The following is a 14883-nucleotide window of genomic DNA, read 5'->3' on the forward strand; positions in this document are numbered from 1 at the left end:
CAGTTTGTAGCAGAAATTATTATTAGACCTTAAGTGCATTTATTCTCCAATCTATACCTGGGAAGTTAAAGTCTCCCATTACGGCACAATTCCCAAAAATATTTTTCTCTAATAATATTAAACAGATCTCTATCCATATCCAAGTCTGATCCCGGGGTCTATAGCAGACCCCTAACACTATCCTAATAGAGCCTCTTTTACAATCTTTCCCCTTGAATACCTTTGGTGTTAGAATCATAGACTATCAGGGTTGGAAGGGACCGCAGGAGGTCATCTAGTCCAACTCCTTGCTCAAAGCAGGGCCAACCCCAACTAAATCATCCCAGCCAGGGCTTTGTCAAGACTGACCTTAAAAAACTCTAAGGAAGGAGATTCCACCACCTCTCTAGGTACCCCATTCCAGTGCTTCACCACCCACCTAGTGAAAAAACTTTTACTAATATTCAACCTAAACCTCCCCCACTGCAACTTGAGACCATTATTCCTTGTTTTGTCACCTGCTACCACTGAAAACAGTCTAGAGCCATCCTCTTTAAAACCCCTTTCAGATAGCTGAAAGCAGCTATCAAATCCCCCCTCATTCTTCTCTTCTGCAGACTAAATAATCGCAGTTCCCTCAGCCTTCCCTCATAAGTCATGTGCTCCAGTCCCCTAATCATTTTTGTTGCCCTCTGCTGGACGCTTTCCAATTTTTCCACATCCTTCTTGTAGTGTGGGGCCCAAAGCTGGACACAGTACTTCAGATGAGGCCTCACCAATGCTGAATAGAGGGGAATGATCACGTCCCTCAATCTGCTGGCAATGCCCCTACTTATACAGCCCAAAATGCCGTTAGCCTTCTTGGCAACAAGGGCACACTGTTGACTCATATCCAGCTTCTCGTCCACTGGAACCCCTAGGTCCTTTTCTGCAGAACTGCTGCCGAGCCATTCGGTCCCTAGTCTGTAGCAGTGCATGTGATTCTTCCTTCCTAAGTGCAGGACTCTGCACTTGTCCTTGTTGAACCTCACCAGATTTCCGATGACCCAATCCTCTTATTTGTCTAGGTCCCTCTGTATCTGATCCCTACCCTCCAGCGTATCTACCACTCCTCCCAGTTTAGTGTCATCTGCAAACTTGCTGAGGGTGCAGTCCACGCCATCCTCCAGATCATTAATGAAGATATTGAACAAAAGCGGCCCCAGGACTGACCCTTGGGGCACTCCGCTTGATACCGGCTGCCAACTAGACATGGAGCCACTGATCACAACCCGTTGAGCCTGACTATCTAGCCAGCTTTCTATTCACCTTGTAGTCCATTCATCCAGCCCATACTACTTTAACTTGCTGGCAAGAATACTGTGGGAGACTGTATCAAAAGCTTTGGTAAAGTTGAGGAATAACCCATCCACTGCTTTTCCCTCATCCACAGAGCCAGTTATCTCCTCATAGAAGGCAATGAGATTAGTCAGGCATGACTTGCCCTTGGTGAATCTATGCTGACTTTTCCTGATCACTTTCCTCTCCTCTAAGTGCTTCAAAACTGATTCCTTGAGGACCTGCTCCATGATTTTTCCAGGGACTGAGGTGCAGCTGACTGGCCTGTAGTTCCACGGATCCTCTTTCTTCCCTTTTTTAAAGATGGGCACTACATTAGCCTTTTTCCAGTCATCCGGGACCTCCACCGATCGCCATGATTTTTCAAAGGTAATGGCCAATGGCTCTGCAATCACATCTGCCAACTCCTTTAGCACCCTCGGATGCAGCACATCCAGCCCCATGGACTTGTGGTCGTCCAGCTTTTCTAAATAGTCCTGAACCACTTCTTTCTCCACAGAGGGCTGGTTACCTCCTCCCCATGCTGTGCTGCCCTGTGCAGTAGTCTGGGAGCTGACCTTGTTCATGAAGACAGAGGCAAAAAAGCATTGTTGGTAGTGACCAATAGATTGCTATGCTGGTTTTGATAGTGAGGGATGTAGCTTCTACACATTCAGCTATTTTTTTTTGCCAATGTTTCCTCAAACATCCTCACACCTATACATTGGGATACAGAGGTGATCGGATATGATTGATTGCTATTCATGAGTGTAACACAGCTTCCTTGTAGTCACTGAGTTAGGAGATATTGCTCATTACCACTCACAAAGTGTCTCACCAGGACATAACCCAAGACGTCTCACTTCAGGCGAGAATCATACCCCTAGATGACAAGCCATTTGCTTGCGACTAAATACATTTTACTTTTTAAGTATAGGAAAATCTTTTGGTGTGAATGGCTATAACTGAGAATGAAATTTATGTGTAGCATTTCCTCACGTGGCTGGCTTACAATGAAGATGCTTTGCTTTTGCTCTTTTGGCACCTGAAATCTTTGGAGTTTGACAGTTACTCTGTGCAGGCTGCAACAGGTAATCCTCATACTCTTGGTTAAACCTTCCCATGGTGGAAAAAGGCTTCAGACAGGTTCAAGGGCCAGGCACGAACGTGCAACTCACAGCCTCATGAACTGGCAGAGCAACTACTGGCTGTTTGTAGCAGCAAAGCAGATCTCACTCTCTGAGGATCCTAAAAAGCTGCCTATAGCACCTTCTGGACTTTGCTCAATGCTTACAAGGCTTCTTTGCTGCCACTGTGGGGGACAAAGGAGCCTGCTCAACAGGTGCTGTACTGGAAAAACAAGACAGTTAGAAACTCACTGTTTTAGTGATTCCTTGGCTCAGGGGAGGAGCTAGAAGCTTAAATGAATTTGCTATTGAACAAAAAGGAATAAAAATGTTTTACAACAAAGTGGTCAGGAGAAACTGACCCACCAGTCTGTTTAACCACCAGAGGCAGTAATTCTGCTGGCCTGAGTAGAAGGGCAGGACTTACTCCTGAAGTCTCCAGCAACAACATTGCATTCCACAAGTGGGAAACATTACACTTAACCATGACTGAGGGGAAAAGCTGGGCAGTAGGGGAAAAAGAAAAAAAAAAAATCCAACAACAAGGTTTGTTAGTTCTCACCTGTAACTTTGCATTTAACCAAAAATAGAAATTTTCATTTAAATGTTTCCAAACCAGCCTCAACTCGCCTCATGTAGACATGCATTATAATATTGGCTCTCAAACTATAGTATATCGACCACAAGTGGTCTGTGGCAATCTGGCTGGTCACATGGTGTTAGCCCTACTTTTTTTTTTAGCTGCCAAATAACATTAGATCCTCATCAATCCCACACCATCAGATACATAAGGCAGAAGCCAAACAGTGCCAATCACCACTCTGCTGGGCTTGTTTTTCCAGGTCTTTTATATTCAGATTTAATCATGCCACTTCAGCGATTATTGTGCTATGGAATATGCCTCTGGTCAGCCTCTCCATCTCTTGCTGGGTTGCCAATGAAATGCTAGTCTAGGTAGCTTATCAGGGATTTTTAAAAGATATCCCAAATATGTCCATCTCGTCTTCTTTTCTATTTGCATTGTTGTATGTAGTTGTGCCCATTCTAGGAACTCTTCATTACCTATTCTAGAAGTTCATTTTACTTTGAATAGTGTATGCAGACACCTGCATTGAAAGCTGTTCAGTTTGTCCTGGATGGACTCATTTTTCCCTAGGACTCTGTTCCATATATAAGGATGCTTAGGATGTTGCTTCTAAAGATCTTAAGTTGGGTCTTTTTGCTAATCACACTGGAGTTCCATACAGTATTGAGATTTTGAAATACAGCACTTTCTTTAGCTATTCTGGATTTACATCAAACATGCACTATGGTGAATGACATCACCCAGATAAATAAATTTATTAACAGCTTCTCAAGGCTTCACCTTCTAAGTAGATAAAATCATCAGCAGGTAAATTATCACTAAATCAAAAATTGAAGTTATGAACGTTAAGACCTATTTCCTTGGCAGATTGAGAGAACATCTGTCTTTTACTGCATATCTTCAACTGATTTATTTATAAGACAGATGTCTTCTGCAAAGTCTAAGTCTGCAAGCTCATGATATATCCACACAATATCCATTTCCATACCTTCCCAAAATAAAATCAGTAGCGACGTATAACAGGATGGCTGGCCCACTAAAGGAAACTGAGCGCAGCTCTCCTATTCCAGCTCAGGTACTCCCTGTTTGGGCTAATTAAGAGAGCGGAGCAGCATCTGGGAAGCTACAAGAGACTTAAGAGCGAGTTAAAAGGGTCAGAGCAGACTGGTTTGGTCAGGAAGAGAGGTTCCTGGGAGAGCGCTGAAAGCACAAGAGCAGCAAAGGGTTTGCTGGCTGAGAAAACCAGGGCTAGAGGGCTGAAGGCAGAAAGGAGAAACAGAGGGAGATGCCTGCTGCCTCTAAGCTGGAGCAGAGGGCTGAAGGGAGGGAGCAGCCAAGGGGCTTATACACTAACATCTCATTGCCATGAAGCTGGGTCCCCACAGCACCAGGAGAGGCTCCCTGTGGAGCTATGAGCTCCCACTGGGAAGAGCAGGGTTGTGCCCCAGAAGGAAGGCCTGGGTTGGCTGTCCTGGTGGAGGGACAGAGGACAACTGAAAGAGTCCAGGTCTGGTGGAAGACAGCAAGATGGTGAGAACAGAGCCGGGTTTTTAAAGATTGCATGCATGGAGTTGATGTTGTGGGACTTTTGGTTTGGGACTTTTGCAGTGTGGCTCGGTTAATAAACCATGATGTACTTGAGGACAGGTTGTATTGGATTTACTGTGAATTCAAGAGGGAAACTGAGGTGAGGGGCCACTCACAGGGCTTCAGTCTTCGGTAGCAATGCCTTGTGATCTACTAGAGTCATTTTGGAGGAGTCCTGACGTCTTCTTCTCTAGTGAGAGGAGTCTTTGATGGCATCTGCAGCCAATTACCCAGGTAGCTGCAATGCCAGCATTAAATTAGACCTGCTCTGGGCTTCCCTAGCAGTCACATTCCAGACTGTACAAAGTATTTGGAAATGTGGAAAGTGTGGCATCTTCGGTTTTGGAAGCACACTATACATGATGGAATGTCATTACTATTGGAGCCTGGTGCGATGGGGTATACAAACCCTACGCTGGGCCTGAAGGGGTTAAAAGGCAATACTGGGCCCAGGTAGCCCTCCCCCTCCAGAGCTGCTGACCATGCTCCAAGACTGGAGGAACAGGTTAAAAAGTGCTCAGAAGCAGAGGCAAAGGGTGGTGGACAGGTTGCAGGAGAGGGGTATCTGTGCACTAACCACCAGGTCGCCCAGTCCTCTGAGCCCCCATCACACCTGGGAAGAGAGTTGTAACATACTCACCTTTTGTGGGATAAGGTAAATTTGGGGAGGGGGGGGGAGTTCTTTTTATTGTTTTGCTGACCTTGTTGACCTATCCCCATTGTAACATATACTGTACTTCCAAGTACGACAGTTATTGTTAGTGTGGGAAATCTTAACTGAAAGTTTCCTGACATTTTCATATTTCTATTGCACTTTAAATTTGTATTAAAAGGTTTTTATTCTGGAAATTATCGTAGTACTCTTAATGCTACAATGCAAAGTGTGACCAGTTCGAATATTACTTTGAGCACCTTATGTAGGGCCAGATTGTCACCTTTACTCATGTTATGAAGTAGCACCTTAATGTAAACGTGGCAGAATCTGACCCTTAAGACTCTACTGTCAGGACATTCACTCCCACTGACCTCAATGGGAGTTCTATAACAAAGTGCTGGCAGTATAGAGTCATAACAGTGTACAGGCATGAATTTTTGGAATAACATTGTCCAACTTAATGGAAGACCTCCTTTCATACATTTAAAGATTACAGAAAGCTGTTTACTTCATTATAAGCTACAATTTCTCTTTAGCAGATCCTCATGTTATAAATAAACTTTTGAAAACAGGTTACTGACTAAAAACTGAAAATGTTTTTGAAATGTTTATAAGACAACTAAAAAGATTCCATTTTTTGTTTGCACCTCATTTCCTCTATTCTGTTAATTACTGGTAATTCTCTTTGGATACTTACTGAAATTAGCAAGCTGTCTGAAACAAAGTTCTAATAACAATTCTAAATTAGCAAAGCCTCTCTGGATTCCTCATCTATCCTAGAATCCTTATTCCTAAAATTTTACATTTTGAGAACTGACAAGTTCCTTCAGCCAAATTAAAAAATGTATTTTACATACACTGAGAAATGAGTCTGACTCAACTGGACTGAGATACTACACAGATTGTGGCACAACAGCTACAGTAAAAATCATATCACTTATAATTATTACCTTGTGGCCCATCTGGGTTGCCAAATTCTTCCCAATTTTTTCGAGATTCTTCATCAGTTAAACTAATTTTAAAGAAAAGTTAGCAAGTTAGTAGAAAGTACAGTAAGTTTCTCTGCATCATTAATAATACAGATTTAAAAAAAAAAAAGAGTGGTATCAAGCCCCATTAAGTATATTTGAGAGCTGGTTTGGTTTGATGGCCTAAAAGTAGCAGAATGTATGACAAAGGAGAAGACAGGAATCTGAATTCTAAGCTTAATCTTCAGCTCCTCACACCTGGAAAGGCACAGAATTCTGTAGTACTGTCTTCAGTTACTTAGGAGACAGAGGGGAAAGTATAAGCTTTAAAAGCTATACATCAATACATGCTGGCCAAAATAAAGGTAGGTTCAACACTCAAAGCCAGAGAAGATTCATAACAATGCAAAGTAGGTATTGGTGACATTACATGTACTTTAAAACAAAAACTTTTTGAAGAAACTAGCCCAGTTAAATTAATGCAGAACGTGACATTTTATACCAAGAGCACACAGTCTGCATTTGCTGCCTAAGGGTTTCCAGGCAGAGCTTAAGTGTTGGTTTGACTTATGAAATTAGAGGAGGGACCTGGCTACCTAAAAGGCAGTATCCAGGAGATACTACCTCAACCGGGAACAGCAGAGGCACTCAAACCAACAGTCCACAGCTTTGGTAGAACACGATTTAAGTACCAAGACACTGGAGGTTCTCTCTGATGGTAGGGAAACATTCGTGATACCCTTAAGGAACCTGAACACCATGGGTTGAGAGAAGAAGTTTGTTCTTAAAACCATGGTGAGCAGATATTGCCAAATGAACCTTAAAGGAGGCTAAGGCTGAACCCTGAGACCTAAGGGGTAACAGATACTTTAGAAACAACAGGACTTCCACTTGAGTGTCTTTACTATCGCTCCAAATGGTAAATCATTTCCATTTCTGTCTACAAGTACAGCTAATCCAGAAAAGGTTTCTTTTCTGCAAAAAAGTTTGATGAAAATGAAACCTTTTAATTGATTGTCCACATAAAATTTCAATTTTACACTGAAAACTCAAATACCTCAGCCAAAAGCGTGAGCTGTAGTGTGCTCCTCATGTTTCCCATCCTCTTCTATTGGTTGGGACCCCAACTGGACTACGCCTCCCACAGTGGACTACAGCTAGGGATTCTCTCATGCACAGCTTCCTCTAAGAGGGGAGACTGTGTTGCACTATGGCAGATGTAGTCCAGATGGAGATCCTAGCCCCAAGAGGAGAATGGACACATGAGGAGCAAATTACAACTTCCAGTTTTGGATGAAGTATTCGTTTTCAACTGAAATATTTTGACAAAAATATCAAAATTTTCAAATGAAAAAAAAACACTTTTCAGGGAAAAAAAGGGTGTTAAGTCAAAAACAGTTTCAATGGAAATGTTTTGACCAGCCCTATTTGTAACACTTCAAGGCAGAACTTTCTAAAATGTAAAATAATGGCCTGAATCCTCTATGTATAGAAGCAGTCCATGCTAATTAGTAAACTAATCTCCTCCATGCTGCTGGAGGGAGAGTCTCTGAGTTGGATGTAGGACTTTCCCTTTCTGCTGAGATAGGCGGTCTGGAGACAGAGGCAGCAGTAATGAGAGTTTCCTGGCCACCTGCAGATGATGTACCGGTGCAGGCCTGGTCACACTGATACTATCAAGTTGCTGGCTCTGTCGAACCTCATCTTCCTTATAACCCTGGGTATCAAGGTGACGGGAGAGAAGACAAAAAAGGGATTTGGCTCCAGGCCAGCAGGAATTTATCATAAGACCTCTTATTTGTGTGCACAAAACTGAGGGTGACTTCTGTGTGCCCTCAGAGCTGGACTCTGAAGGCAGTGCAGTCGCAGTGCTTCCTGCAGCCCAGGAAGGTACTTGGAGGAGGGTCTGATCTCCCCACCTTCCGCCCCAGAGCGGCCGGGCAGGAGAAGACGAAGTCCTGTCCCCTCCCAGCCTGGCTGGGACTAGCAGCTAGGAACCCCTGGTTGGGGCACTCCCAGCAGCATGGGGGAGATCAGATCCACCTCCAGGAACCTTCTCCGTCTGCAAGAATCTCCGTGGCTGCTGCCCTCAGAGTCCAGCTCTAAAGGCAGCATAACAGCAGAGCTTCCTGCAACTAGGGAGATACCTGGAGGTGAGTCTTATCTCCCCCCAAGAGCGGCCGTGCAGGGGAAGAGAAACTCCCATCCCTCCCCGGCCTGGCAGACTAGCAGTTGGAGCCTGGTGAATAGTAGGAGCCCCCAGCTGTATTGCCCCATTCCTGGCCCTCTTCCTCCCCTCAAATAGCTGGATTTCATGGGGGAGGTCTAATTTCACAGCTGTGAATTTGATAGGGCCATACTAATGAGCAAAAGATGCAACGGAGTTCAAGGAAGCTTGCAGGCCTAGGAGTCTTAAGAACTGTGTGGTTTGTACTGCATGTTTGAGGATTATCAAGGAGTCTTATTTTTAGAAATCTCTTCTGGGAGAAAGGCCCCGACTTGTGGAATCTAGGATTGCTCCAGTGAAGGTGATTCATCTGTCCAATCTGCACAGAGTTTTCTCTCTCAGCTGATTAGCAGAGACTGCAAGAGGTTGCACATGTAATTGTCAGCAGGATCTCTCTTCTGTGATATAAGTGGCTATTAGGAGCCAGATAACTGAACATGCCCTGGCACCTGAGATATGTAGCTACTAATAAGAGAGACTTTGTGAAGAACTCTCAGGGCTGTAGATAATCCTAATGGAAGGACTCTGAAATGGTAATGATGACCTGTGCCCACATGGAACCTGAGAAACTTGAGGTGTGTGCATTTGATTGCCACAAGAAAGTAGTAGGATTCCTTGAAAAGCCACCTACCAATACCCCTGAATAAGTAAGGAATGATGTCTCCTGGGGTGAGCACCCTGAACTTGAATGTTTTGATCAATTTCTTGACACTTCCCTCTTTGGCACTCTTTTGTAGGAGGGGACTCACTTCCTTTTAGCAGGACTTTCTTACAAGACAGGTCCCTCAAGAGAGGGAGGAGGGGGATGAAAGCAATGTGGTTTGGTGCAGAATTGAATAGAGTAACCATCATGGATTGTGTCTGGTACCCAAAAATCTAAAGTAACCTGCACCAGACAATGTAAAAAACAGGAGAGAGAAGGGAGGGAGGATTGGAGCAGTAACAGATATCACGCAGCTCTTGACCATCCCATCAAAACTGCTGCTTGGAACCTGATGTCCCAGGCTGAGCTGATGTATAACAAGGTATCCAACTCCTATTCTGTTATGACAGTTTGCTAACAGCCACTTTGGAAGAAGGCAATCATTACCCCCTTGAGGCTGCATCTGCTACTGTTGCAGAGACGTGGACTGCTTTTGGAGATGACATGACATGACAGGAAGCTCTCCTTAGGATAGAGGTCATGGACCGAGTCATGCCCAAGGACATGGCAGCAACCTTTGTGGTAATCTTTTCCAGTGTCATCAGTCCTGCCATTGAAGAAGCCCATGCCTTTGAAAGGAAGGTCTTTAATATTTTCCTGGGATTCAGGAGGCTTGCAGATCTTAACCCAAGGTACCTTCTTAAATTGTTTGCCCAGGCACCTAGTCTGCATTCTTCCCTTTCTGACGGGGTAGAGTGAGAAGCTTTACCACCTCTGGCTGCCTCCTTTGCTGTGGAACCATCATGGCATTAGCTCCAGGGTGGTGGAGTAGAAACTGATGCCTCTCACTTGGCACACGGCACTTCCCGTGAGCTCCCTTGGGTGCTAGCAGAAAGGAAAAAAGGAGAGAGCAAAATATCCTTGATCAGATTTAGGACACTTGAAATGATAGGGATGGCCAGCTTCTCTTTAGTTTGTAGTCGGAAAATATCAAAGAAGGGATCACGTTACTCCAATGCCAACACATCCACTTGATACTGGAAGGCACTAGACATTCTCTCCAAAGGCAATTGGAATTGCCTCTGATTATCAGGTGGAGAAAATTATGAGGTGTCAATCTGATCCTCCAGTGAGATACCATTCGTACATTCTTTGACAGGAGCTTCGTACCATCCCTCAGAGTGGGGGTCTCATCCCACTCATACGATAGAAGCAATTCCTCTTGTGGATCCAGTGGTGCCGAATTTGGCAGCAACTGAAAAATGAACACCAGTGGAGGCAGGGGTGTCAAGCAAAGAAAGGATACTATAAAAGGGCTTTGATGCTAGTGTTAATGAAAGTGCTGAGTTCAGCACGAGGTTAGGCTTGGCAACTTCCAGCAGGGAGTCCTGATTGTATGGCCACAAGAGGAGCTGGAGAAGGCCCTGAACAAGAGCCGTCCAGACTTCTGCATTTACGAAAAGAAAGGTGACGAGGCTCTATTGAACAAGGTAGTGGGTCTTCCAGGTTCAATTTCAAAGGGATCCCATCTTCCTCAGGACATTCTGGACGGAAACCAGTCAGTAACTGTTGAGTCAAACTGCATACAGAGGCATAGCCTCGATGGAAGACCCCTCCTCAGGCATGGAGATACTGATGGCGTTACCAGCGTCTGCACAGGTGAATTATCCAGATTTACAAGTGACAAAACATCTGGCTTCAAAGAAGCATTGAAGGCAGGTGATGTTAGTGCAGGTCAAGAATCTCTAGGGCCCCCACGTTGTCAGATGCAGATAGGAGGAGGAATGATGCTGCTGCTGCTGCTGATGGCTGTCTAGTGAGGCCAAATGTTTCTTTTTCTCCTTTCTCTCACGCTGAGGGATTGCAGAAGAGACCTGCAAAAGTGGAGCCAGAGCACAGATACCACATAGAGCCCAAAATATTGGTGTCCAGCGAGTAGTCTGGGCATCATCCATGATGTTTTTGATGCCACTTTTGGCTTAGCTGACTCAATACAGAGAGTGGCACTGATCCCTGGATGAGAAATTGCATCCTTGGATGTACCTTAGAGGACCGTGACATGGAGGCTGGTATACTCCCTACCAAGAGACTTTCCAGAGTAATAGGTTATAGGCTTTGAGAAGCCAAGTACGTCTCAGCTTCGGATGTCTCTCCCTTCTCATGTAAAGAGTGGCACATTGCATAATGACACAGAGAGGTGCTCATCCACGCATAAGAGCTCAAATATGAGCATTTGTCTCCAGAATTATTGAAGAGCAGGAAGTGCAATTCTTGATGCACTTACAGGGCTCAGGATACACCAAACAGGCAGCTACACACACCATGCTATTCTATTCTACACTAACACAAACTATTTACAAATATTAAAAGAACTAGACTACAACAATCTCTCCCATTGACAGAAAGGCGCATTCCATTTAGTTCTCTGCTACACAGAAGGCACTGGGGCAGTTGGAGGTGCACCTCCTTAAACAGAGTGGAGTGTTAACATCAACCTCATGCAAGATCACTCATGCACCCCCAACAGCTACAGCTTTTCAAGGCAGTTCTGCAGCTCAGCGACAGGTTCCTCTGACCTGAAAAAAAAAACTAATTTTAAAATAAAAGTTGTGTGTGTTTGAAACTCATGTACTTAAGTGACTTAAAAAAAAAAAAAAGAGCCACATTAGGGTGCAGAGGTTCAGCTATATAAATACATCTGGAGACCCATCCATTTGAAACTCACATTGCACATAATTCAGCACAAAAACTAAGTTAATGGTTGAGAAATTAAATGCACACGTCAAGATTTTTAAGGTTATGGTTCCCACACAACAATAACTCAGTCATACTGCACAATTTATATTAAGACAAATACAAATTATGTATGTGCAAGGGGTATTACAGTCATTCTGGAAAATAAAACTATCTTGACGTGTTTAAATTCTCAGCCATAAAGTTCCATTAATTTAGTATCACACAGACACTGAGTCTAAGGAAGTTAATCCTAGCTGTCCAAACAATACCAGATAAACTGAGCAAAAACAAAACAGACTCGTTTTAAAAAGCAATCACTCAAAATCCACAGCTTTGGCAGCACACTGAATACAGATAAAGCAGGACATTTTATAACCCCCCTCTGCCAGACTACTCACTGGACACCAATTTTTTGGGCACCATCTGGTACCTATGCTCTGGCTCCACCACGAACATATGGTTATGTACTCTAGCTGTGCTTAATTTACAGATTTCAAATGTGATTTGAAACAGTGATTTAAAACAAGATATTACTGAATCTGTAACAGGCCACCTGGCTAGCCACTGTCACTTAGAAAGTTTACCACTGGAACAAGGAACAACTTTCCTCAAAATACCCTATTAAACATCTAGAATTTTGACAAAAATCAGCATTTAAGTAAAGCATTTAACATGGAAACTTGTCTTCTACTCTATCCTATAACAGGCTCTTAAAGTAGGATCAATCCCCTTAGCATCTGAGTGCATTTAAGTAGTGCATTAAACAACGTGACTAATATCTGTCACGCATTTGTTCTCTTGTCCTTTCCCCAGAGGTAGAGGTGCATGTAATGAAGTGTTTGTTTCAATTTTTTTTTAAATGCACATACCGTGTGCTTATATTAGAGAAATCAAGATCAAAGGAACATGCTTTGCACTTAGGTCAGAGGGTGATGAGATTTGTGATGGTCTTTAGTTCCTGTGGGACCTCATTCCATAGTTTTGGGCTGGCCCTGGCAAAAGCTCTGTCTCCTGTTCTACAACAAAACCGGCTCTAAGGATCACTTCTAATACACAATTCATCTTAAATGGTCATTTTACCGTATATAAAACATTTAGGATGCTTCTTTTTAACCTTTATTTAAAAGCCACTTTGTTAGGCTTAATTTTCTCTCTCTCATGAAGACAATCCAAGGACCATCCTTGGGCAGTCTTCATGAGAGGCTTAATTTTCTCTCTATCTTAAGATTTAGTGTTTGAATAATGTTAGAATACACACTTCAATTTTGGAAATATTTCCTTTATTAAAACAGAATGTAGACTACATCCTTTGGTGGTGGTCTACCAAGGCTTCATTACACATCATATCAAAAACCAAAAAGGTGTTAGCTGAGGAATGACTAGAAGCGATGCAGTGGAGAAAAAAGGATTTAGCGAGAGTCACTTAAAAACTACTGGGGTAATTTGAGAAGGCCATTAAATCAGAGATATAAGCCAGCATGAAGTTCAATGGTCTGGAGAACAAGCCAGGCAAGAAGACACTAGAGGTAAAGAAAGTGGTGAGGGAGTGTTCCAAAGGAAATGAGTCAGAGGTCAAAATGAGATGTCTCCATTAGTGGATGAAAGCAGAAGAATTGAAACAATGTCTCTCTCTCTTTAGTTGTATCTATCTTTATTGCCAGATGAAAATGAACAGAAACAGTACATTGATGCTTCAAAACCAAAACTTGGATATCAAATAATTACCCTTTTATGGCAATTCTGAAATTTAGTTTAAAGCAAGACTACTTATTTTGTTCAACACAATCTTTAACTTTACATAATAGAAAATATCTCACCATATCAACTATGTGAAGTCAAAGTTTAATCAAAATTAGGATGTTAGAGCATATTGACAGATACTGCTAGAAACAATTCAGTTGGATAGTAAATGAGTCAGCTGTCAAACTGAAAAGCAGCTGACCTTTATTATGTATTTAATTGAATTAGTATTCATAGATGATATCAAAGTCAGTCTCTGCTGATATCCTACAGTTATATTTTGATTTCCCTCCCACCCACCGATCCCAATCTCCTATTCTGTGAAATAGCCAGGAACTTACGCTGCATAAGCCTTTGCAATCCTCATGAACATAACTTCATCTCCTCCTTTATCTGGATGGTATTTTAGTGACAGTGCACGGTATTGTTTTCTAATTTCCATTACAGTTGCTCCCTTAAAAGAAAAGCTTCATGTTAGTACTGTATTACCAAACACATTACACCAAAGACGCCTATTCTACCATGTTTGTAGTCTAACACATGTTTCTCTTTGATTGGCTCAGAAAAATACTGCAATCAGCATAAGAATAGGGAGTTCTATTCAAACGACTTTCATGATCATACTGAAACATACAAAGCATTTCCGTTTTATAAAAACCAAATATCATTAAACCTGCAGAATTCAAACTCTGTGTTGCAATTTAACACAGAAAATTTTTGGAAGACAAAGTTGAAAGGAGCTGTCTGAATGATCTTGCTCATCCACCAAAACAAAACCAAAGAAAGCAGGATTTTCTTCAATTGATATAAATCTAGCATTCATCTGAACATATCTTGTGATCAGGACACACTTATCTGCGCTTACCTCAAGATTTCCTGTCTCTGGAGAGTAAGTTTAACAGATCCATACAATGGGTACCTCAGCTTGAATGTAGAGCCAGACCTGTCTGTCACTGGAAATAGTGGAATGCCCCACCCTCCCACCCTGAAATTCCCTCTAGTTTAGCTAGCTTTCATTGCCAGGAACTCATATATTGTGTTAACTATATTTTGAGGACAATGTACAGTATCTCCTGCCACAAAGCCTGGTAAATTCCAGTAATGATGACAAACCCAAATTCCTGGATGGATTATTTTCATCTCTGTTCTGGATGATCCATTTCTTTCCAGGGCATGTCAGATCTGTGAACCTTATTACTCAAAATAAAATAAGTTTTCAGGTAAGGACAAATATATTTTCCAATTCTACTTCAAGCTAAGGTCCACAGACCCATTACAAGGGGATCATCATACCAGTCTACTTACAGGATGGGAAGCA

The 14883-nt window shown here is 42.7% G+C and overlaps 1 protein-coding gene across 1 annotated transcript in view; it reads right to left on the bottom strand.

Moving 5' to 3' along the window:
- SEC63 (SEC63 homolog, protein translocation regulator) overlaps positions 1-14883 on the bottom strand; it is a 100368-nt gene that overhangs the window by 53014 nt on the left and 32471 nt on the right. The window contains exons 4-5 of the mRNA XM_074948198.1: positions 13907-14019; positions 6202-6263 (exon numbers count right to left, since the gene is read on the bottom strand). Coding sequence (XP_074804299.1) covers positions 6202-6263; positions 13907-14019 — 175 coding nt within the window. The remainder of the gene's footprint in view (positions 1-6201; positions 6264-13906; positions 14020-14883) is intronic.

This window comes from Natator depressus, chromosome 3, assembly GCF_965152275.1.
Source record: "Natator depressus isolate rNatDep1 chromosome 3, rNatDep2.hap1, whole genome shotgun sequence".
NCBI lineage: Eukaryota > Metazoa > Chordata > Testudines > Cheloniidae > Natator > Natator depressus.